The 23,274-nt window shown below is 38.3% G+C and overlaps 1 protein-coding gene and 1 pseudogene across 7 annotated transcripts in view; one reads left to right on the top strand and one right to left on the bottom strand.

The window, feature by feature from the left end:
- CDC14A (cell division cycle 14A) overlaps positions 1-23,274 on the bottom strand; it is a 172,235-nt gene that overhangs the window by 107,013 nt on the left and 41,948 nt on the right. For all 7 annotated transcript variants that reach the window (XM_050745054.1, XM_050807490.1, XM_050807497.1 and 4 more), the window contains exon 4: positions 21,885-21,977. In XM_050745054.1, coding sequence (XP_050601011.1) covers positions 21,885-21,977 — 93 coding nt within the window. The remainder of the gene's footprint in view (positions 1-21,884; positions 21,978-23,274) is intronic.
- LOC126951303 (pre-mRNA-splicing factor SPF27-like) lies at positions 371-19,677 on the top strand (annotated as a pseudogene).

Below are 23,274 nucleotides of genomic sequence, written 5' to 3'. Positions count from 1 at the left end.
AAAACAGTCCCCCTTCACCCTGGCCAGCAATTTCTCACCCCCATCATCCTATGAGCAACAAGACTTGCATGGCAGGTTTACTGGTAGTAAGGAAAATGAGGAAGGAGGAAGGAAAAGGAGAAAAGCAAAGAGCTTTCCACAGTTCTGCACACCAGGTAATTCATTTCTTCATTCAGCAAAGACTTACCAGTACCAGGCACCATGGATAATACCAAGAACAAAGCAAGTATGTTCCTGACCTCATGGTACATCCCTTGTATATCATTTCAGATCTAATCCCAGGAGTTCCTCACTTTAAGTACTCCTCACAAAAATCTTTAAAGGTTAAGTAATCAGAGCATTATGGCAGAGTAGCATAAGATAAATCGGAATGATACAGATAACTGTACCATGGAGAGCTTCAAGTGACATTCTAAAAGGTGAGTTTTTAAAGTGTTTTTAAGTGTACATCAGGTCATTTCAACTCCCTAAGAGACCCACATGTCACGAAGAATAAAATTCGAGTTTGCTCTCAAACACAAGCCCTGGCAGAGACTTTGGCCTCCTCACCTGCATTACAGCCTTTTTAGCCACAGCAGCTTTGTCTTGGTTCCTCAATCTTTCCTAGTTCATTCCCACTCTAAAGTCTTTTTATGTGTTGTTCTCTGCCTAGAATGTTCTTCCTCTTTATCAGCATCACCACCCCAAAGAGGGCATCTCTGAACTTCCAATCTGAAGTAGCCAGCCAGTCACCAGCACATCACCAACTTGCCATTATCACTAACCTCTTATTTGTTTGTTTCTCCCAGCAAAATCTAAGCTCTGTCAAGACAGGGATTTTCTCTCTCTTGTCCATTGCTATATCCTTAGAGCTCAGAAGGGGTGTCTGGCCCAGGTGCTCAATGACTATTTGTTCAATGAAATAATGAACAAATGAATCACACAAAAGGAGAGGGGAAAATACTATTTCCCATTAAAATGAATAAGGAGGCTTTTTCAGAAGGGAAGGCTACAGCAGCCCTCTACTACCCTTTTTTGATGAAACTTCCAGGAAATTCATTAGTAAGTTTTGGGCTTCAGTAAGTCACAGTCAATTTCTGTTATACACACCCAAAAAACTCCGACTATAATGATACTGCTATTCTACATATCAGCCAACTAAGAAAGGAGGAAAAGGAAGGAAAAACAAACCAATAGGAGATTCCTTTCATTCTTGTCTGAAGAAAAACAAACGTTTTAAAGCAATAGGACAGAAGTAGTCAGAACAGAGGAAGGAGAAAGAGATGGAACCAGTAGGAAAAACAAAAACAAAAATGGAGAGGGAAAGGTACACAGAGACAGCAAGAAGGAGTGATGAGGAGAAAAGAGGTAAGGGGTTATTCACACAACAGTGTTCCCTTGCACTATGGGTGTCTAAGTAAGCTGAGGGCTGCGAAGGTAGAGGCAAACGATTGGAATGCCAATGATGTAGGAGGTTCTTGGGCCTGTCAGTTCTGCCTCCTGTGACAAGTTAATTTCTCCAGGTTTACCAGTATGGTGAGGATGGGGAGTGCAGAGGGGTGGGGTGGATAGGTAGGTCAGGGAGAGATCTTCTCTAAGATGTATCTGTTCCTATAACTCAACAAAAAAAAAATCACTATACAGCTCTATCAGAGCAGTTCTTCAGAGGGGAAATTATTCTCTGCATTGCTAGAGAAACACGGTAAAAGCCAGAGACCTCCAATCTCATCCTGAAGTTCTTATACTTAACCTGAGGTCTAGATCAACCAATGTTCCTTAATAAAAAGGGCCGGGGGGGAGATAAAAAAATTGTTAATTGAATTAATAGAATTCTGTGATCAACATCATGGTTAAATACCCAAAATTAAATTTTAATTGTAATAAAAGGATCTTAACAACTTAAATTTAATTTCCTCTATTAATTCAGAAGTAAAATATTTTCATCAGTATGCGTGTAAAATCTAATACACTTTTTAAATACAGCCCAATGCCAGGATATTCTAAATCTTTCTGGGTTTTGTTAAAAATGTATATATCTGGCCAGGCACAGTGGCTCACGCCTGTAATCCCAGCACTTTGGGAGGCTGAGGTAGGCGGATCACAAGGTCAGGAGTGTGAGACCAGCCTGGCCAACATGGTGAAACCCTGTCTCTACTAGTAATACAAAAATTAGCCGGGCATGGTGGCGTGCACCTGTAATCCAGCTACCTGGGAGGCTGAAACAGGAGAATCGCTTGAACCTGGGAGGCAGAGGTTTCAGGGAGCTGAGATTGTGCCACCACACTCCAGTCTGGGCGACAGAGCAAGACTCCGTCTTGGAAAAAAAAAAAAAATCATACATCTAACTTGGAGGCAGTAAAACAAAATGATTTTAGAAACTTTTAAAATGTTATCCCCATTTTGTCACTATTTTTATTACACTTCAAAGATATGTTTCTTGGAAAAACAACTAAAATTTAAAATTTTTTTTTCTTTTTATTTTTTTTGAGCCAGAATCTTAGTCACCCAGGCTGGAGTGCAGTAGCACAATCACAGCTCACTGCAGCCTCAAATTTTTGCGATTAAGCGATCCTCTTGCCTCAGTCTCCCAAGTAGCTGAGACTACAGATGTGCCCCACCATACCTGGTTAATTCTTTTTTATTTTTTATAGAGACAAGGTTTCACTATGTTTCCCAGGCTAAAAACTTAAAATTTGACTCTGTATAAAATATGTAGCTTGCTGCTAAAACTCCAACTCACTTGCAAGTACTGACGATTTTCTCAAAATTTCAGAAATTTCTGAAGGGAATATAAATACTTTACCACATTCAAACTGATGAGATTTAAGGATTTTCCAGTTCCTATTAGGAACTGGTAACTATTAGGAGCGTTACCACATATTCCTACATTCTTTGAACAGGATGGGTCCATTCCCATGTTTTAACAAGAAGTTGATTTCAAATTGAAAGCCTTGCAACTACAACCTTGGTGACAGGAGTCAAGAGCAGGACTGGATGTGAGATATGGAATCAAAGGAGATCATTTTGGAGCTTTAAGATTTGACGGCCCTGCCGTACTCTGAACTTGCATGAGGCCTGTGGCCCCTTTGTTTTGGCCAATTTCTTCCACTTGGAATAGCTGTACTTACCTAATGCTGTACCCCTTTTGTATCTAGGAAGTAACTAACTTGCTATTGACTTTATAGGCTCATTGGTGGAAGGGACTTGTCTTGTCTCCAATGGGACTTTGAACTGTCGACTTTTGAGTTAATGCTGAAATGAGTTAAGACTTTGGGGGACCGTTGGGAAGGCATGACTGGTTTTGAAATGTGAGGACATGAAATTTGGGAGGGGTCAGGGGTGGAATGATATGGTTTGGCTGTGTCCCCACCCAAATCTCAACTTGAATCCCCACATGTTATGGGAGGGACCCAATGGGAGGTGACTGAATCATGAGAGCAAGTCTTTTCCTTGCTGTTTTTGTGATAGTGAATGAATCTCACGAGATCTGATGGTTTTAAAAAGGAGAGTTTCCCTGCTCAAGCTCTCTTCTCTTGTCTGCCACCATGTGAGACGTGCCTTTTACCTTCCACCATGGTTATGGGGCCTCCCCAGTCATGTGAAACTGTAAGTCTATTAAGCCTCTTTCTTTTGTAAGTTGCCCAGTCTCAGGTATGTCTTTATCAACACTGTGAAAAAGGACTAATACAGGGGATAAGGAGATATTTGTTAAAGGATATAAAATTACAGCTATTAATAGATAGGATGAATAAGTTCCAGTGCTCCATACCACCGTAGGATGACTACAGTTAACAGTAATATATAGTTTCAAATAGCTAGAAGGAGGATATTGAATGTCCCCAACATAGAGAAATTACAAATGTGTCAGATGATTGATATGCTGATTGCCTGGATCCATTCTGATCACTATATATTACATGTAGCAAAACTTCATTATGTGGGCAAAGGACATGAACAGACAACTTTCAAAAGAAGACACACATGCAGCCAACAAGCCTTAAGAAAAAGAGCTCAATATCACTGATCATTAGAGAAATGCAAATCAAAACCACAATAAGATACCATCTCACACCAGAGTGGTTTTTATTAAAAAGTCAAAAAAAATAACAGATGCTGGCAAAGTTGCAGAGAAAAGGGAACACTTATACACTGTTAGTGGAAGTGTAAATTAGTTCAACCATTGTGGAAAGCAGTGTGGTGATTCCTCAAAGACCTAAAAACAGAAATACCATTCAACCCAGCAACCCTATTACTGAGTATATACCTAAAGGAATATAAATCATTTTGTCATAAAGACAGATGCGCATGTACATTCACTGCAGCACTATTCACAATCATGGAATCAACCTAAATACCCATCAATGGTAGAATGGATATTTAAAATGTGGTACATATATACCATGGAATACTATACAGTCATTAAAAAGAACAAGATCATGTCCTCTGCAGGAACGTGGATGGAGCTGGAGGCCATAATCCTTAGCAAACTATTGCAGGAACAGAAAACTAAATACTGCATGTTCTCAGTTATAAGCTGGAGCTAAAAGATAAGAACACATGGACACAAAGAGGGAAATAACAAACACTTGGGCCAACTTGGGGATGGAGGCTGGCGGAGGGAGAGGAACAGAAAAAAATAACTATTGGGTACTAGGCTTAGTACCTGGGTGACTAAATATTCTGTACAACAAACCCCTATGACACAAATTTACCTCTACAACAAACCTGCACATGTACCCCTGAACCTAAAATAAAAGACTTTTTTTAAGTAAAAGCATTACATATACATTTTTTAAAAATATCAGTATGTACCCCATGAATATGTACAATTATGAAGTCAATTTAAAAAATAAAAATAAATTTTAAAAATAGCATAGACAGACACAATGTTAGGTACTGGAGATACAAATATGAGTAAGACACCACTCCTATTTAACATAGTATTGGAAGTTTTGGCCAAGGCAATCAGGCAAGAGAAAGAAATAAAGGGTATTCAAATAGGAAGAGAAGAAGTCAAATTATCTTCGTTTGCAGATGACATGATCCTATATCTAGAAAACACCATCTTCTCAGCCCAAAAGCTTTTTAAGCTGATAAGCAAATTCCACAAAGTCTCAGGATACAAAGTCAATGTGCAAAAATCACTAGCATTCCTATACACCAACAACAGGTAAGCAGAGAACCAAATAGTGAATAAAGTCCCATTCACAATTAGGATACAAAGAATAAAATACCCAGCAATACAGCTAAAAAGGGAAGTGAAGGATCTCTTCAAGAAGAACTAGAAACCACTGCTCAAAGAAATCAAAGAGGACACAAACGAACAGAGAGACATTCCATGTCCACGGACAGGAAGGATCAATATCATGAAAATGGCCATACTGCCCAAAGTCATTTATAGATTCAATGCTATTCCCATTAAACTGCTACTGACATTCTTCACAGAATTAGGGGGAAAAAAACTATTTTAAAATTCATGTGGAATCAAAAAAGAGTCTGAATAGCCAAGATAATCCTAAGCAGTAAGAACAAAGCTGGAGGCATCACGTTACCTGACTTCAAACTGTACTACAAGGCTATGGTAACCAAAACAACATGGTACTCATACAAGAACAGACATGTAGACCAGTGGAGAGAATAGAGAACTCAGAAATAAGACCACCTACCAAACATCAGATCTTCAACAAACCTGAAAAAAGCAAGCAATGGGGGAAAGGACTGCCTTTTTTTTATTTTTATTTTATTTATTTATTTATTTATTTATTTATTGAGACACAGTTTCGCTCTTGTTGCCCAGGCTGGAGTCTAATGGCATGATCTCGGTTCAGTGCAGCCTCTGCTTCCCGGATTCAGGCAATTCTCCTGTCTCAGCCTCCTGAGCAGCTGGGATTACAGGTGCCCACCACCACACCCAGTTAAATTTTTTTTGTATTTTTAGTAGAGATGGGGTTTTACCATGTTGGCCAGGCTAGTCTTGAACTCCTGACCTCAGGAGATCTGTCCGCCTCGGCCTCCCAAAATGCTGGGATTACAGGCATGAGTGAACGAGCCTGGCCAGAACTGCCTTTTTAATAAATGGTGCTGGGAGAGCTGGCTAGCCATAGGCAGAAAATTGAAACTGGACCCCTTCCTTACATCTTACACAAAAATCAACCCAAGATGGATTAAATACTCAGATGTAAAACCCAAAACTATAAAAACCCAGAAGAAAATCTCGGTAATATCATTCAGGACATAGGTAGGGGGCAAAGACTTCATGATGAAAATGCCAAAAACAACTGCAACAAAAGCAAAAATTGACAAATGGGATCAATCTAATTAACTAAAGAGCTTCTGCACAGCAAAAGAAACTATCATCAGAGTAAACAGACAACCTATAGAATGGGAGAAAAATTTTGCAATCTATCTATCTGACAAAGGTCTAATATCCAGAGTCTACAAGGAACTTAAACAAATTTACAAGAAACAAACAAACAACCCCAGTGAAAAGTGAGCAGAGGACATGAACAGACACTTCTCAAAAGAAGATATTCATATGGCCAACGAAAATGTGAAAAAAAGTTCAACATCACTGATCGTTAGAGAAATGCAAATCAAAACCACAATGAGATACAATCTCATGCCAGTCAGAACGGCTATTACTAAAAAGTCAAAAAACAACAGATGCTGGTGAGATTGTGGAGAAAAACAGACATGTTTACACTGTTGTCAGGAGTGTAAGTTAGTTCAACCATCGTGGAAGACAGTGTGACGATTCCTCAAAGACCAAGAGGCAGAAATACCATTTGACCCAGAATCCCATTACTGGGTATATACCCAAAGGAATATAAATCATTCTATTATAAAGATACATGTACTCGTATATTCACTGCAGCACTATTCACAACAGCAAAGACATGGAATCAAACTAAATGCCCATCAATGGTAGACTGGATAAAGAAAATGTGGTACATATACACACTGTGCAGCTATAAAAAGAAACAAGATCATGTCCTTTGCAGGGACATGAATGGAGTTGGAAGCTATTTTCCACAGCAAAGTAACACAGGAACAGAAAACCAAACACTGCGTGTTCTCATTTATAAGTGGGAGCTAAATGATGAGAACACACATGAACGCATAGAGAAGAACAACACACACTGTGCCTTGGAGGAGGGAGAGCATCAGGAAGAATAGCTAATGAATGATGGGCTTAATACCTGGGTGATGGGATGGTCTGTGCAGCAAACCACCATGGGACACGTTTACCTATGTAACAAACCTGAACATCCTGCACATGTACCCCAGAACTTAAAATAAAAGTTGAAGAAAAAAAATATATGAGTAAGAGTTATCCCTTTACTCGAAAAGCTCATTCTTACAAGGGCGAGTGTGCAAAGCAAGTAATCACAAGGAGCTCATCCTAGTGGACCAATATTATGTGCAATTAATTGCAAAATGAGGTAAGAAAAGCTATAAATGAGTCATGTTCTAAGTCAGATAATAAGAAAATGACAGTGAACAGCTGGGAGGCAGTGAGTGAGGGGTAGGCAGAAAAACTAGGGAGAAAACATCAGGAAAGGTTTATCAGAGAAGGGAATTATGGTTTCTTAAATTAAGAAATTTCCCAAAGCAGGCCCACTAAATGACTCGCACACCCACTCTTGAAAGAATTGTCTGATTCATCCTACAGTACATATATTCACATGGAAAAGCTTGTCTGTCTGCTCATTAATTTGAAACCATGAACCACAAATATTATTTCCTATTAAATAATTCTATGAGGTACTGCAGCCCTTCTAAATATTTCTTTGAGGTTGAGGTTACACTTTCCCAGTCCTACTATTTAGTTTTATTACCCATGAATTTGCTGTCTAACTACATCCCTGGCTTTAAGTCCTCATCAATTAAAAGTCTGAATTACCATAATGAAAATTCAAAGCCCCTACAGGCATTTGTTATGGAGGTTTGGGAAGACAGGCACAGAAAAAGCAAAGCTAAGGCAGAAGAGCAACAAGGAAGAAAATTAAGAAAGACACAGAGACAGAGCGCTGCTGACATGAGCACCTAGTAGTTGACATGGCCACAGTCTGTTTTTTAGCATGGCAACCCTATTTTGAGCACTAAAAATCTTAGAAATAGCTGAACACACAGCAAATTCAACAGCAATTGCGGTTAGCTCTTCTTTTTGTTTTTTTGAGAGGGAGTCTAGCTCTGTTGCCCAGGCTGGAGTGCAGTGGTGCTATCTCTGCTCACTGCAAGCGGTTAGCTCTTCTTTTATTTAAAATTTCAGAAAGTGCTCATGAAGAGGGTTTTAATGAATTAATTCACTTTCTAAAATAGGGGAAAGGCCACAATTTTACTCACTGTATCAAATAGAAAACATTTCTTGAAATAAAAATTTCTATAAATTAAAATTATTCAATCAAGAAAACTCTTATAAAGTTAAGGTTTAAGATTTGATGTCTTGAGGTGAATGGGACATTATAACTTTTCAGCCCACACTTGGAAACTAAGCCCAATGAGATACTAAAATGACAGACCCAGTGAGGCAGGCTCAGCGCTGGCTCCTCAGGGCCCACAACGTTGACCTAGCTCCAGGCTTCTCATTCAAGGTTCTCCCAAACTGAATCAATGCACATTTTGGTTTCCAGGAAGAAGGGAGGAGTATGAGGGGACTTTACGGGTAATACAGTGATTCAAATGAAAGTGAGATAAGAAAAGATAAATCGTATTATTTCAAGGCTTAAAACAAACTCAGATATTTCCAAAAAAAACCAAGTATCAACTGAATAAAAACCATCCAGAGACAGGTATACATCTTGATGTTTGGAGACAGCAGTCTTTGAGGAGTTCAGAATACTTTCTGTTTTCCTTAAGCCATTCATGTTAATTGCAAACTAGCCTAGATGCAGAGCAACCAAACAATCACCTGCTCATTCAATGCCAAAATCAAGAACCTTCTGGATCTCAGCACAATAAGTAGATTCTTCAACGGCTATGTTTTGCAGTCTGCAGGTTATAATCTATTAGTGAGCAGTGCAGTCAATCTGATGGGTAAAGACATATTTTTAATAAAATAGAACAGAATATAAAATATCAGTATGCTTTACACCTTGTAAGAATTATTTCATGAACCTTGTTTCAATTATACATGTAAATGGCGTGTGTGTGTGTGCGCGCGCGCACACGTGCGTACTAAGCTGCAATGTAAAATGTGTTTCTTACGGTGAATTACAGTGAATAAAGCTTGGAAAACTCTGTCCTAAGATACCAGCCCAATTTACTTTATATCATTCCTTGCTTCTCCTATTCCCCATCACTTACTTGTTGCACTTAGACCTACTCCAACACATCCATGGACATCACCAAAGTAAACATGAGAACAACCGCCATTGTACCTGATTGGTACATGAAAGTTTTGGGGGTGTTAGCCCCAACAGCCAGAATCAAAGCTCAGAAGCTACCTGGAAAAGAAACTGTATGACTAGTGTATTTGAAACACTACAACACTGCTTTCTAAATAGAAAATTCTACTCTTCCACACTGCATGCTGTTTCTAATCTTTTTGCAGACTACCATGGTTTAGATGTAGTATATTATACCAAGACTAGCAGTACTCGGTGACATGCTATATGACTGGATAAAGCTCTCAGCTAGAAACTTAGGGATCTGGGTTCTAGTCCTTCTCCATTAGCTGGGTTTGATCTTGGACAAGGTACTCGACCTCTCTGGGTTCAGATTCTCTGAAATATGACAAAGCAGGACTGCAGAAGGGTTCTTCCTAGTGAGTGTTCTGTGGAGATACTTCACCAGTCTTGCAAAAGTGGGTCTTTTTTTTTAATTAAGATGTTTATTTTTAAAACTAAAAGAAAACGGTAAACACAATCAAATACATTCAATATCAAATTTTAACATGCTGCAATTACCAGACAGCCAAATAACCTCATTTTTCATAAAAATTAAAAGAATTACCTTCAGTTTCTGTATATATTCTGGTAAACATCTCATTGATCAGAAGCCTGTAGCTCTCTCTGCATGGGGGATATGTCTAAATGTGAGCCTGCTCTGTTCAGATATTTGTATAAAATGGAACACTGATAGTCCTCACTCGGGTAAATGCCAGGTGAAGCCTAGGTAGACATGTATAGAACATGCTCTCCTATCAGGCACGGCAAACAATTTCAAGTCATACTCTGATAATGGATAATGTCTTCAGGGCTTTGAGTACCTCCTTTCCGATTTTTTTTTTTTTTCATAATGAATGCATGCAGCTAAAAATTTTTAAGATCCAACTCTAATTAAAAATTTTCTAGTACTCCTCTTTCAAGCATATGAATTATTTCTTTTTTTTTTTTTATGGAGTTTTGCTCTTGTTGCTCAGAGAGTGCAATGGCGTGATCTCAGCTCACCGCAACCTCTACCTCCTGGGTTCAAGTGATTCTCCTGCCTCAGCCTCCCGAGTAGCTGGGATTACAGGTATGTGCCACCACGCCCGGCTAATTTTGTATTTTTAGTAGAGACAGGGTTTCCCCATGTTGGTCAGGCTGGTCTCGAACTCCCAACCTCAAGTGATCCGCCTGCCTTGGCCTCCCAAAGTGCTGGGATTACAGGCATGAGCCACCACGCCTGGCCCCATGAATTAATTCTTAACTGGAAATTATCCTGAGACTGCAAGGATGGCTGTTAAAAAAAAAAAATCGTTGACATTTAGTAGCAAATACTTATATGTATAAATAAGTAGTTTCACTTATTGAGAAAAACAGAAATAATGCTGAGGGTAAAATTAACATTACCATCCACAATATTAATTTCAAATGTTTGTATGTACAGTATTAACAAAGCCCATTTCAGTTCTATATAACACACTTTGTTTTACTCAATAATTTTATGAGAATTAGTTAATGCTTCGCAACACTGATTTTTGTCGTTATTTTTATAATTAGTACCGACTTAATAATTTATCTTTAAGCACATCACAGGTTTTAAATTAGTCCATATTAAATTTCCACAAAACTGTAGAAGTCAACCAACTAAGACTTATTTGTCAATTAAATAGGCATTCATTTCACAAACAGGTATTGAACACTTAGGATGTGTCAGACATTGTTCTAGATGCTGGGGCTATTATGGAAAACAAGACAAAGTCCTTTCCCTTAAAGGGAGAGATAATAAACTGGCAAATAAATAATTTCAAGTGCTAAAAAAGTACATCCCCTTAATTCAGTATATACTGTTGAAATAGCAAGAACCGCAATTACTTTTGCACCAACCTAAAATGAAACAAATGGATGTTAGCTTCTTCACACAGAAAGCATATGTTATTCCAAGGCTACTGATAAGATTCAGAAATTTGTGAGTAAATTACTGTAAACATACACAGTGCATCGCTACTAAATATATGGTACTAAACGCAGTGAGTATGTATGCCTGTGTGTGCAGTTGTGTATGTGTATATAAATTTGAGAGCTTATTTACAATACAAAGGAAGTTTATTAACAGGATGCCAAAAGAAAAAAAGAAAAAAAAAACTGAAAAGATTGATACACCTTAACTTGACAAGTCTTCCACTAATGAAAAGCAAACAGCTAATTTTCCTCACCCACAGCTAAATGAAACAGGCAAGAAAAGTTGAGTAAGAGGCGACACTGCTCTACCCATACGCAGAAGGCTAATAGAACGTCCAATCTCAAAGAGTCTCAAATTGAAAATGCTGTATGATTTTAAGGAGCGTGATCTGTTTCAAAGCCACCAAAAATACAAGCCTACAAAGATAAAAGACTGTCTGGCCCACTTACAGGCAATATCACAAAAGAGCTGCCTATCAAACTATAAAAGGAAGAAACTGCAAACAGGAAATTGCCCAGTCCCAGCCATGTGCCGCCCCTCCCTTCCTCTCCACTAACTTCTACAAGCAGAAGCAAACACTATTGTTAGATTTACCAAGAAGCCACAGACAAGGATGACAGAACACTAGTAGCTGACATCTAATATATTATTGGATTAATAAATATTTAAAGTAAATGCCTTTATTATTTTGAACCAACTTTTTTGATAATTTTACCTATATTTTAAATGACATTTGTTTAATCTACAGATTTTTAATGTCAATGTAAAATAGTTCTGAAATCAGAATTTACAGAATTGTGAGTTAAAGGATAAGCAAAATAATATACTTGGTCCAAACAATAAAAACAAAAACAAAATCACAGTTAATTGTCTGGGTATATCAGTGTCCCATGACGTAAACACACACACACTAACCACTTCTAAATAATACTGTTCTGTTAAAATTTCTGTATATTCAGCAGACAGCTTAATGTTCAAAAATCAATAGGTCCATTACCAGCAGTTCCAACTAAGCACATTTATATTCAGGTATGCAGAAGTACTTAATAAAGCATTCTGACATTCTGAGGAGTAACAGCAGGAAAGGTCTATGGATTTCCTTAGTTTTTACAGAAACCTGGACTGATGGGCATGATTTCTAGTAGTCTGTATCTATTGAAACAAATTAAACACAGATAAAATGACTTCATCCTTTTTTTTTTTTTTTTTTTTTTTTTTTGAGTCTGGGTGTGGGCTGGAGTGCAGTGTTGTGATCATAGCTCACTGTAACCTCAAACTCCTGGCCTCAAGCAATCCTCCAGCCTCAGCCTCCAGGTAGCTGGGTCTACAGGCTCTCACCACTGCACCTGGCTAACTTATTTTTTAATGGAGGCTAATAGCACTTTTCCACTCTTAAATGGTCTAAATATAGGAAACAAATTTAAAAACACAAAGTTTTCAAAAAGTTAATAAATCTATAAAGAAAACTATGAGAATAATCAACCTCATTATTAGTCAAAATATGATTACTAAAACAATGAGGTAGCATTTTTCACCAATTAAATTTCTAAAATTGTAATGTTCATACCCAACATGCAAAGATTATATGAAATTGGAGTATAAACTGGCTTAAGTATAGCAATATGCTCCAAGAGTCTTAAAAACTCTGAAATTTAAAGTTATTTACCCCACTTTTGGAAATCTAAAGACAATAATCCACAAAAAGAAACACTTACAATATAGAAAGAGGTCTGTCACATTATAAAAAAACTTGAAAGAAATCTAAAATGTTAAATAGTATTCTCTCTAAATGAAATATTATTTGGTCGCCTGAGTAGCAAAATGGCAAAACATACATAAGCTAAATTTCAAAAGGCTCAAAAAACTACACGGCAATCACACCTAATAAATAGTTCAGGTTTAGAACTGCAGGAAAATTTTTCCACATTTCTTCTACAATGTGGTTACTCCAGTTTTTAAAGGTTTTTTTTAATTGTAAGGAAAAAAAGACCCCGATCTTCTCATTAGATTATCCCCTTTTCACAATGGACATTTAAAATTAAATTAAATTAAAAATTTAAAATAATTAGTTTTCTTCCAGCCTCCCTTCACTCCCCTACCACCAGAAAAAGCATCCTCACCGTCACACTATTCTCCCTGTCCGATGGTTCCTCAGCAACTTGGCCTGCTGGGATTGACCATCTTGGAACCTCCCCTCTCTCCAGGTCTGAACCCAGCCCTCCACACCCACATCAACAGGTAGGGAGTCATTCACCTTAGTATCCTCAACTCCGGGAACAAGGCCTGTTACACGAAAACGCCTCAAAAAAACATTTGTTAGATAAATTCATATTTACCCAATTATACCTATTGCCCACTTTAAACAACTGTTTATCTCTCATCTGTCCCACATTTTAAGCTAGGCATTGTTTATATACACACACACACACACACACACACACACACACACACACACATATTTTATTCCCTAGAGCCTACCATAGTGCTAGGCCGGGCTCATAGTAGCTAAACAAAGATTTACTGAACTAATGAACACCTGACTACAGATCTCACAAATTCATTTGGTTTAAACAGACTATTCCATTAAAATAACATCCTTGGAGAGAAATATACTCATACTTTCCAGTGAATTATACTAAGCAATAATCAGATTAACAACCATATGAGTGTTGTTACTGAGCCAAGGAAGGGTTTAAGTGAAAAATGTGATGGACAAGAGGAAGATGAGCAGACAGAAAGTGGGGAAGTAGCCATCAGATCTTCAGGGAGGTAGCCTAAAGGGTCTACGCACAAAAGTGAGTAATAAGAAGTAGGAGATTGGGTCAGAAAACTTTGTGGAAGGTCACATAGCTTCTCTGCCCAGGGCCACCAGACATTCCCAAGTGCAAACAATGTCAGACACTGCACCGATGACACCTTTATATAAATGACCTCCTTCAGTCCTCACCGCCAGTAAAATAGGGTATTATTATGCCTATTTTAAAGATGAAAAAAACAGCAGTTTGGATAAGTTAACTTGCTCAGGGCATACAACTAATAATTGGATTCAAAGCCCAGTGAGCCTGTGGCTATGTTAAAGTCATTGCTTACAACCACTATGCCAGATGGAGAATGGCTTCTTTGCAATTAGTCACAGACTTAGGAGTAGAGTATAACTACTTAGGCCTTAAGTGTAGTCTACAAAATAAATAGCCAACACAGACATGGTTAGACAGTCTAAAAACCTCAGGCTTATTATCCCCAATTCAGACATGACATCTGGTTCAGGATGGTCTCAGTTAATCCACAATGTAGACCTCTAATTTAGCAATGCAAAGACTTAACAAGTAGGTAAGGAAAGTATACAATGTGGCTACCACCTCTGTTTAGCATCCTCCACATAACAGAAAAAAAATTGTATTTATTTAACTCTGAACTTAATTTTCCAAGCTAAACAGTCACACTTATTTTAACTTCTTCTCATACACATTATTTTCCAATTCTTCAGTTACGGTGACCTGATCCAAATTCTCCTTCACCTTCTTGCCATAGGCCTGCAAAACTGAAAACAATATAGTAACACAAGTACTAGTGAAGACTTGGTCTTTAAGCACATGGCAAGAACCTAATTAATTCATACTCATAATTTTTAAAAGCCATCTTTTTCAAACTCATATCAGAGTGTCTTAGATGCTATAATGATCTAAACATCCTAACTTCAAAACTGCACTGAGTGTTGCCCTGGAAGGCAAACACCTTTCTGACAAAGCTGGTCTCTTCTTAAATCTAAGCCCTCCATCTCAAGGAGCACAATGTCACAATGTAGGAGGTGAAGAGATGCTTCACTAGTACAGACATCCCTAAAATGGGTGCCTATCATCTGCTAAGTGTCACTGTGGTCTCCAGTGGCCACATCATTCCAGCAACCCTGGCTTTAAGATCACTGAACATGATGGTCTATATCAGGGTGTCTAATCACTTAGCTTCCCTGGGCCACCACTGGAAGAAGAATTGTCTTGGGCCACACATAAAATACACTAACACTAAGGATAGCTGATGAGCTTTAAAAAAAAAAAATCTCATGTTTTAAGAAAGTTTATGAATTTGTGTTAGGCCACATTCAAAGCCAGCTGCAGGTTGAACAAACTTGGTCTACATTTTATCTCCTTTTTGAACCTTATGACGGTTCTATGAAAGAAAGCATAAAAAGTCTCCCCCACATAGATATAAGGAAATAGAAACACAAAAGCTGTGAAATACCTGAAGTCATTATCTAACAGAGAAACCACAAGTGCCACAAGATGGCACACTCAAAAGTAAGCCATGGTGCTGGTGGCACAACAATTGGAAAGTAGTTAATACCACTGAGCTGTACATTTTAAAATGGTTAAGACAGCAAGTTTCATGTTACATGTATTTTACCACAAAAAAAAATTGGGAAAATACAAATTTTTTTTTTTTTCTTTTTTTGAGACGGAGTCTCGCTCTGTGGCCCAGGCTGGAGTGCAGTGGCCGATCTCAGCTCACTGCAAGCTCCGCCTCCCGGGTTCACGCCGTTCTCCTGCCTCAGCCTCCCGAGTAGCTGGGACTACAGGCGCCGCCACCTCGCCCGGCTAATTTTTTGTATTTTTTAGTAGAGACGGGGTTTCACGGTTTCACCGTGTTAGCCAGGATGGTCTCGATCTCCTGACCTCGTGATCCACCCATTTCGGCCTCCCAAAGTGCTGGGATTACAGGCTTGAGCCACTGCGCCCGGCCCCCACAAATTTATTTTTTTAAAAAAAGGCTAGGTAGTGATGTAATTTTGTATACTGGTTACTACCCTTGATCTATGATCTTTACTTTGATCCTGCATCTTTAAAGACCAAAGTTGGCTCAGTCATGACTACAAATATTCTGGTAAAGGGGAAGACACCACTTTATACCTTACGTCCAACTTCATTATTTTCAGGAGTTTCCCATATATTACCTTCTTTCTTTCATGTTTTGTCATCCCATTATTCATTCACTCAAAAGATATTTACAGAGCACCCATTATGTACTAGACACAGCTCTAAATTGATAGTGTTCAATTTAGAAATAGTTGTATAGCAGTCGGTAAATAGCTGCAGCCCACAACACACCACTCCACTCCACAAAGGCCATCCTAGTCTCTTTGTTGGGATCCACCCCCGACCCCTAAGTCCTAGACTTCCCCATGATTCAGCAAAGCAAAAAGCTTCCAGGACCCTGTCCCAACTTCCAACTCAATGGGTGAATGCCCAGCCTAACCCCTTGTTAAATATTTTATCACCCTCCACACACAGCAAGAAACAAAACAGATAAAGTCCTTACCCTCTAGTCTGGGAAAGAGATAATAAGCAAGTAAATGCATAAACAAACAAAGTAATTTCAAATAGTAGCATGCTGTAAAGAAAATAAAGCAGCAAAGGTCTAAAGAATGAGTAGGGGTGGAGGTAAAAGGGTAGAAATTGAAAATCTCTCTGAAAAGGTAACATTAGAAAGAGCCAGGCATGCAGAGGTCTGAAGCAAGAACATTCCAGATAGAACAGAAATATCAAGGCTCTTTGGTAGGAACAAGAATGGAATTTCAGTTAGAAGGCCAGCATGAGGGGAGCATCTTGAGCAAGGAGACCACAGAGGCAGAAAGGGTCAGATCAGAAAGGATCTTAATGGCATTGGTAAGGATAAATTTTATGCCAAGATCAGTGAGCAATCACAGATTTGAAACAGGGTAATGATGTGATCTAATTTACAATTTTGAAAGATTACTCTGACAGCTATATGGCAACTAAATTAACGGGAAGCAAGAATATAAAAAGAGACAACATATAAAGCTGTGGTCATAATTCAGGTGAGCAATGATAGTGGCTTGGGCTAGGTGATAGCAACAGAGATGGAAAGATGTATTCTGATTCAATATGTTTTAGAGGTAGAGCTGACCAAACTTACGAATAAGTATAATGTGGGATCAGCAAACAAAAGAAATCAAAATGACTACTGTCTTTTGATTTAGCAAGTCACTGACGGTAGTCCACTTACTAAAAAGGGAATGACTTGGGAAATAAATACATTTAGGGAGAGAAGGAATACAAACAGAAGTTTTGTCACAATAAATTTGAGGTATCATTTAGACGTATAATATGGAGCTATCAAACAGGGAGTTGAATATTTGATCTTTACAATAATCCTGTGAAGCAGATAAGGAAACTCAGGTATTATCCAAATTTTACAAAAGAAAAAACTAAGGCTTTGAGAAAAAGGTTTGTCTTAGTACAAAATATTTTTATTAGTCAATGCCCCTTAAGAGAGGGCTGATTCCACATTTTAAGAACAGGAACACCTTCACGGTTAAGCACTTCTGTCTGATAAAATATACCTACCTACCTAGCTTGCCTCATGTAAGTCACATGGCTGCTCCGAAGGTAAAGGTCTTTTGTATCCAGAGAAGATTCCCCAGAAAACGGGCACTTATCAAACTAGCAACATTTAATATATGTAAAATTTAACTGAGATATATTTATAATGCATAATATTGACTATCTTCTTACAAGACTGTCAACAACTAAATACGTACAGACAATAAAAGAAAGGCATAAAATTCTCTTTAAGGATCCACTGCCAATTTTTAGTTCCATTTGTATTAAGGGTTTGTGTCAAAAAGCCTTCTGGGGAATACAGTTCCAAAATTAGAAAAATCAATTGGGACATGACCAGTTCAGTAATAATCACTTCACACTGCTTCTCAAGACTATAACTAGTGTGTAAGACAAGCTCATGCTGGACTCAGCACTTCTTCCACCATGCTAGAACTGCTTTTTCCACTTTTGGTTGCTTTAAAGTGGTGGAAACTTCTGCATTAGAAGACATATTTTTATCACAGAGTATTTTATCACAAGCTCAACACATCTATTATAATCCTTTCAAAGTTCTAGAGGCACCCTGCTGAAATGAAGAACCACACTAAACAAAACAGGAAGAATAGGTGTTAAAAAGGAAAGAAGAAGTGGGGTGTGGTATCTCACATCTGTAATCCCAGCACTTTGGGAGGCCAGAGCAGGGGGATCACTTAAGGTCAGGAGTCCTGAAGCCAGTCTGGGCAACAAAGCAAGGCACTGTCTCTACAAAAATAAAATGAAATTAGCTGGGTGTGGTGGCACACACCTACAGTCCCACCTTTTAGGGAGGGCTGAGGCAGGAGGATCGCTTGAGCACAGAAGTCTAAAAATACACTGGTCTACGATCGCACCACTACACTGGGGGATAGAGCAAGACTCATTCTCAATAAATAAATAAATAAGGAAAGAAGAGAGAGAAGATGCAAAGGAGGGAAAAGGGGGTAAAGAAACCAGAAGAGTAGGGCAAACCTGAGGTCCCCAGAATGGCAGGCACGGTTTTGGTGGCTGGAGAGGTTGTGGTGGATGCACAGCTGTATTTTTTTTTTTTTTTTTTTTTTTTTTTTTTTTTGGGATGGAGTCTCGCTGGGTCACCAGGCTGGAGTGCAGCAGTGCGATCTTAGCTCACTGCAACCTCCCCTTCCTGGGTTCAAGCAATTTTCCTGCCTCAGCCTCCCAAGTAGCTGAGACTACAGGCACATGTCACCACGCCCAGCTAATTTTTGTATTTTTAGTAAAGACAGGGTTTCACCATGTTGGTCAGGATGGTCTCCATCTCTTGACCTCGCGATCTGCCCGCCTCAGCCTCCCAAAGTGCTGGGATTACAGTCGTGAGCCACTGCTTGATCGATATTGACCACTTGATCCATATTTTGATCAAGGTTATGAAGCCCCTGGTGTGCAGGAAGCGGCTGCAGTGCTGATGGAGAGGGAAACTTGCAGATACCAACCTACTATGAACTACCTGAGCTACCTGACAGTCAAGAATTATTCTGCTTTTGAAACTGACATAATGAGAAACGAATTTGAAAGACTGGCTGCTTGACAACCAACTGAATTGCTCAGTATGAAACGACATGAACTTCCAGCCCCTTCCTCTGGTCAAAAAAATGGCATTACTGCATGGCAAGAATGTGTAAACAATTCCATGGCCTAGTTAGAGCATCAAGCAGTTAGAATCAAGAATCTGAAACTAATGTCACAGCATAGATGTAATGCCTGGAAAGTATACAATGAAAATCTAGTTCATATGACTGAACATGCACAGAAAGAACTTCAGAAGTTAAGAAAACATATTAAAGATTTAAACTGGCAGAGAAAGAGCATGCAACTCACAGCTGGATCTAAATTGAGAGAAAGGGAGTCAAATTGGATATCCATGGTCAGTAAGAATTATGAGATTGAACAGATTATTGCTCAGCTAAAAAATGAAATCTATCAAATTAAGCAGCAACATGGAGAGGCAAACAAAGAAAACATCCGGCAAGACTTCTGAAAAGACAATTTCACGGGTAGAAAAGTTGGGCTTTCACAAAAGGCATCTGAACTTTTAATGAACTGTGAAGGACAACAGCAACTTCCCAAAGTCAATGACGTTTAAATGTTTAGAAATCACAGAATGTGTGGGCTGCTGTGGTAATTCTATTTGTATATCTCAACAGAATTAAAATGTCTGGCTTGGTGGTATTTTTACAGCCATTAAAAAAAAAAACCTTTAGGCTTTCAAAATAAGTATGACTTTAGAATAATATTATGTCACAGAATTAATTTTGAGCCATGTGGGTCATGTTTTGTGTCCAAGGATCTTTATTCAAAGCTTTCAACACGTACAGGAAGTTGGAACTTGTGGTTTATGACCTTGTCTAATAAAGAGAGAGTTCTAAACACATTCTTGATTACCAAACAAGACTTCAGAAACACAGTGACCATACAGAGTCATCGTTACCATCATCATCATAGATAACTGCTACATCAAGCTTCATATGTGCTGAACACTGTTCTGAACACTTTGGGTAGATGAACAAGATGTATATGAATAAAAATCATTTGGTCCTCACAAAAAAAAAAAAAAAAAAAGACATGAGAAGAGTGGCAAATGACCTCTTCCTGATGGCAATCCTTTATGAGAAAGGATTCACAAATAACATGCTTACAAAGCATCACAAAACCCTGCAGGAAAAACACATTTGTTTACAGGGCTTGAATCCAGAAATTACTACAGTCTCTTTCCATATTTCAATCACGGTGTCAATCATCAATTTCAAATGAGTAGTCATTATCAATGTAAGGTAAAAAAAAATTCAGCTTACCAGAACTTCACTGAACCTTCATGCTAACTGCCAGCTTTTCATGTATGCGCTTAAAATAAAAGTAATAGCCTGGTTGGCACTACAAATAATCTGAGTATTCTAAGAATTGAAAGAAAATGTAGGGGTCATTACATCCAACCCTCTCATTTTGTGGATAAGGAAACAAAATAAAGCTGAGAGAGATAAAGTGCATCATCACAGAGCCCTTCAAGATGAAAAACATGTTTTTCTGACTCTTAGCCACTATTCCTTGTGCTATACCATGCTATCTACAGAGCAAGAAAGATGCAGCCACAAGGGGTAGCCCAAGGCTTTACTGCAGCCACATCAAGGGACAAAAGGTGGGCAGGGCTGGGCACCTGAGTGCTAGAAGCAAGGCCCCAGCCCGCAGCCTGGCTGACAGCTTGCCACTCTTCTCAGCCTGCACCCTGCAACAGCCGACAGCTTTTCCAGCAATACTGCTGGGCTTTTTCACCCCGAGAGCTTTTGGGTTGATGGGGCAGAGTTTGAGGTATAGTAGCTGGCGCCCTCTTCCCAAGGTCCTTAGAATGAGGCCCTTGAAAAGTCACTCAGCAGGGTTGCTTCCATGGCTTCAGAGGAGCACGACCCCTCCCCAAGGATGAGGAGAAATGACACCTCTCTGCTCCCTGCCTTTAAACAAGCATATTCCCAACTGGTTATCATACATATCCCTGCAAGTGTGTTTTAGCCCTGATGGTTTCCGCTTTCTAAGCTTTTGCTCGGTCACAGCATATATAGAAAATTCCAGAATCACCATTCTAAAACTCCATAGCATGGTCATGTGGAATTCATACTGACATGTTAGTGACTGCGGAGAACAAAATTTCTAACTGAAATTAGTCTGGGTAAAGTCTTATGTAGTTATTAGGGAAGCTATAATATATGCAGGATTTATATTGTTTGCCTACTGCAAACAATTGTATAAATGAATGGATTGATAAAAATAATAACAGTCCTCCCCTGTGCAATCCAGGATTTCCTCTTCTCCCAAAAAATGAACACTTCAACAGTCTTTTAAAATCTTCCATAATACCATATTTCATTCATTTAAACATACATATACACACACATATTTTTTTTTCCTAGAAATGTCCTTGGTCGGTATTATTTTTATTAAAACACCTATACAACTGTGGAATTCAAGCTACATATTGCAGTTCCAAGATTCTCTCATTAACCAGTAGAAAAGAAAATCCAAAGAGTAAACACCCCACCACTGCTAGTCCATACTTCCCACTACAGGTCAATTCCCAAACTGCTAATAATCTCCACCATCTCTCAATCCCACTGAAAAACTCGTATGGATTTTCTCTGACAGTGTTAGCATTTCACTGGCCTGATTATAGAAAATAATCATGAAGAAGGTACTTACTGCATAGGCACCTATCAAAAATGCTGCATTTGCTCTTTTCCGTTGGTCAAAACAGGTGTAGTGCACTATTTTCTTTCTTGACAAACTGTATGACTGGAAAGAGGAGATTAAAAAAAAAAATAGGGTAACCACAGAGACAATGTTAACATATACAGAAGGCAAACATCATCTCTTAACCTTCAAGATGTGCCACAACCCATAAAATTTAACAACTTTCAACTTTAATTGCTATGGCATTTGAGGGTTAGAGAATTACTAGCTCAGACTTTGTACAGCCCAATCATAATGTAAGAATCAACAATATAATTAATATCTTTCTCTCCAAGAAAAGAAACTAATATGGTGGAAAATAATTAAATTATTGGCATCTCTATTACGAGGAAACATTTTTGATGATTTATTCTTAATCTTCTACAGAAAGTCTCTTCACCCTTTGTTACCCTCTACATGCCACTGCCACTCCCAGGAATGTTATCTATAGTTTTCATATAACACAATTTTTGTAAATGTCAACCAGTCTACTGTGATCTCTAAAAAGTCTTATTTTTAAAGACCAATATTAATATTTTCTTTCTGGGATGTTCTGTAACAACCCCCTTTTAATATCTGAAAATACACGGTTAATGGAAAAAGACCATTAAAAAATTACATCAGCAAACATCTTAATACAACACATTACAATAGCCATCCATTAAATTCATGAATTCAAACAGTTATTAAGCACCTGTTATATGCCAGGCAATATGCTGCATGCTCAAGTATTTAAGTTCAAAATAATCAACATGGCATGTTGTACACATGCTAAACATGAAAAAAAATGACAAAACGATCTTGTAAAATGAATTCAAATTATTAATCAAAACTCAAATAAGTATAAGATAATGGGAACACAATGCAACTCAATGAAATCTGCTTGATTTCTTCACTTTTCAAAATTTATGTATTTTAACAATTGATTTTCAAAATATAGGTACATAAACCATCTTTAATGGGCTAGCAAAAAAAAAAACACAGGCACAAAAGTACATTTCAATATTCGTCTATAAATTCACATTGACTATAAAAGCACCTTTTTCCATCTTATAAATTGACTACAACACACAGAAAATCCCTGCTTTTAGAACCTCTTTTAAAAAGGTAAATAGAGCTCAACTATGTACTTTTCTTGATCCTGCTATTGTCTACGAGGAAAAAAAAAAAACCTCTTCCATCTCTGAAGCCTGTTCTAAGACAAAACTGCAACACTCTGGCTTTATCATGTAACCACAGAAAGGGTATCCCTCCAATGAGCCAAGAAATCTTCATCACTCCAAGTCAGACATTTCTTTTATAACCAAAAATCATTTGTCACCCAGGCTGGAGTGCAGTGGCATAATCTCAGCTCGCTGCA

The sequence above is a fragment of the Macaca thibetana genome, chromosome 1 (genome assembly GCF_024542745.1).
Source record: "Macaca thibetana thibetana isolate TM-01 chromosome 1, ASM2454274v1, whole genome shotgun sequence".
Lineage (NCBI taxonomy): Eukaryota > Metazoa > Chordata > Mammalia > Primates > Cercopithecidae > Macaca > Macaca thibetana.
This window is presented reverse-complemented; position numbering and strand designations above follow the sequence as displayed.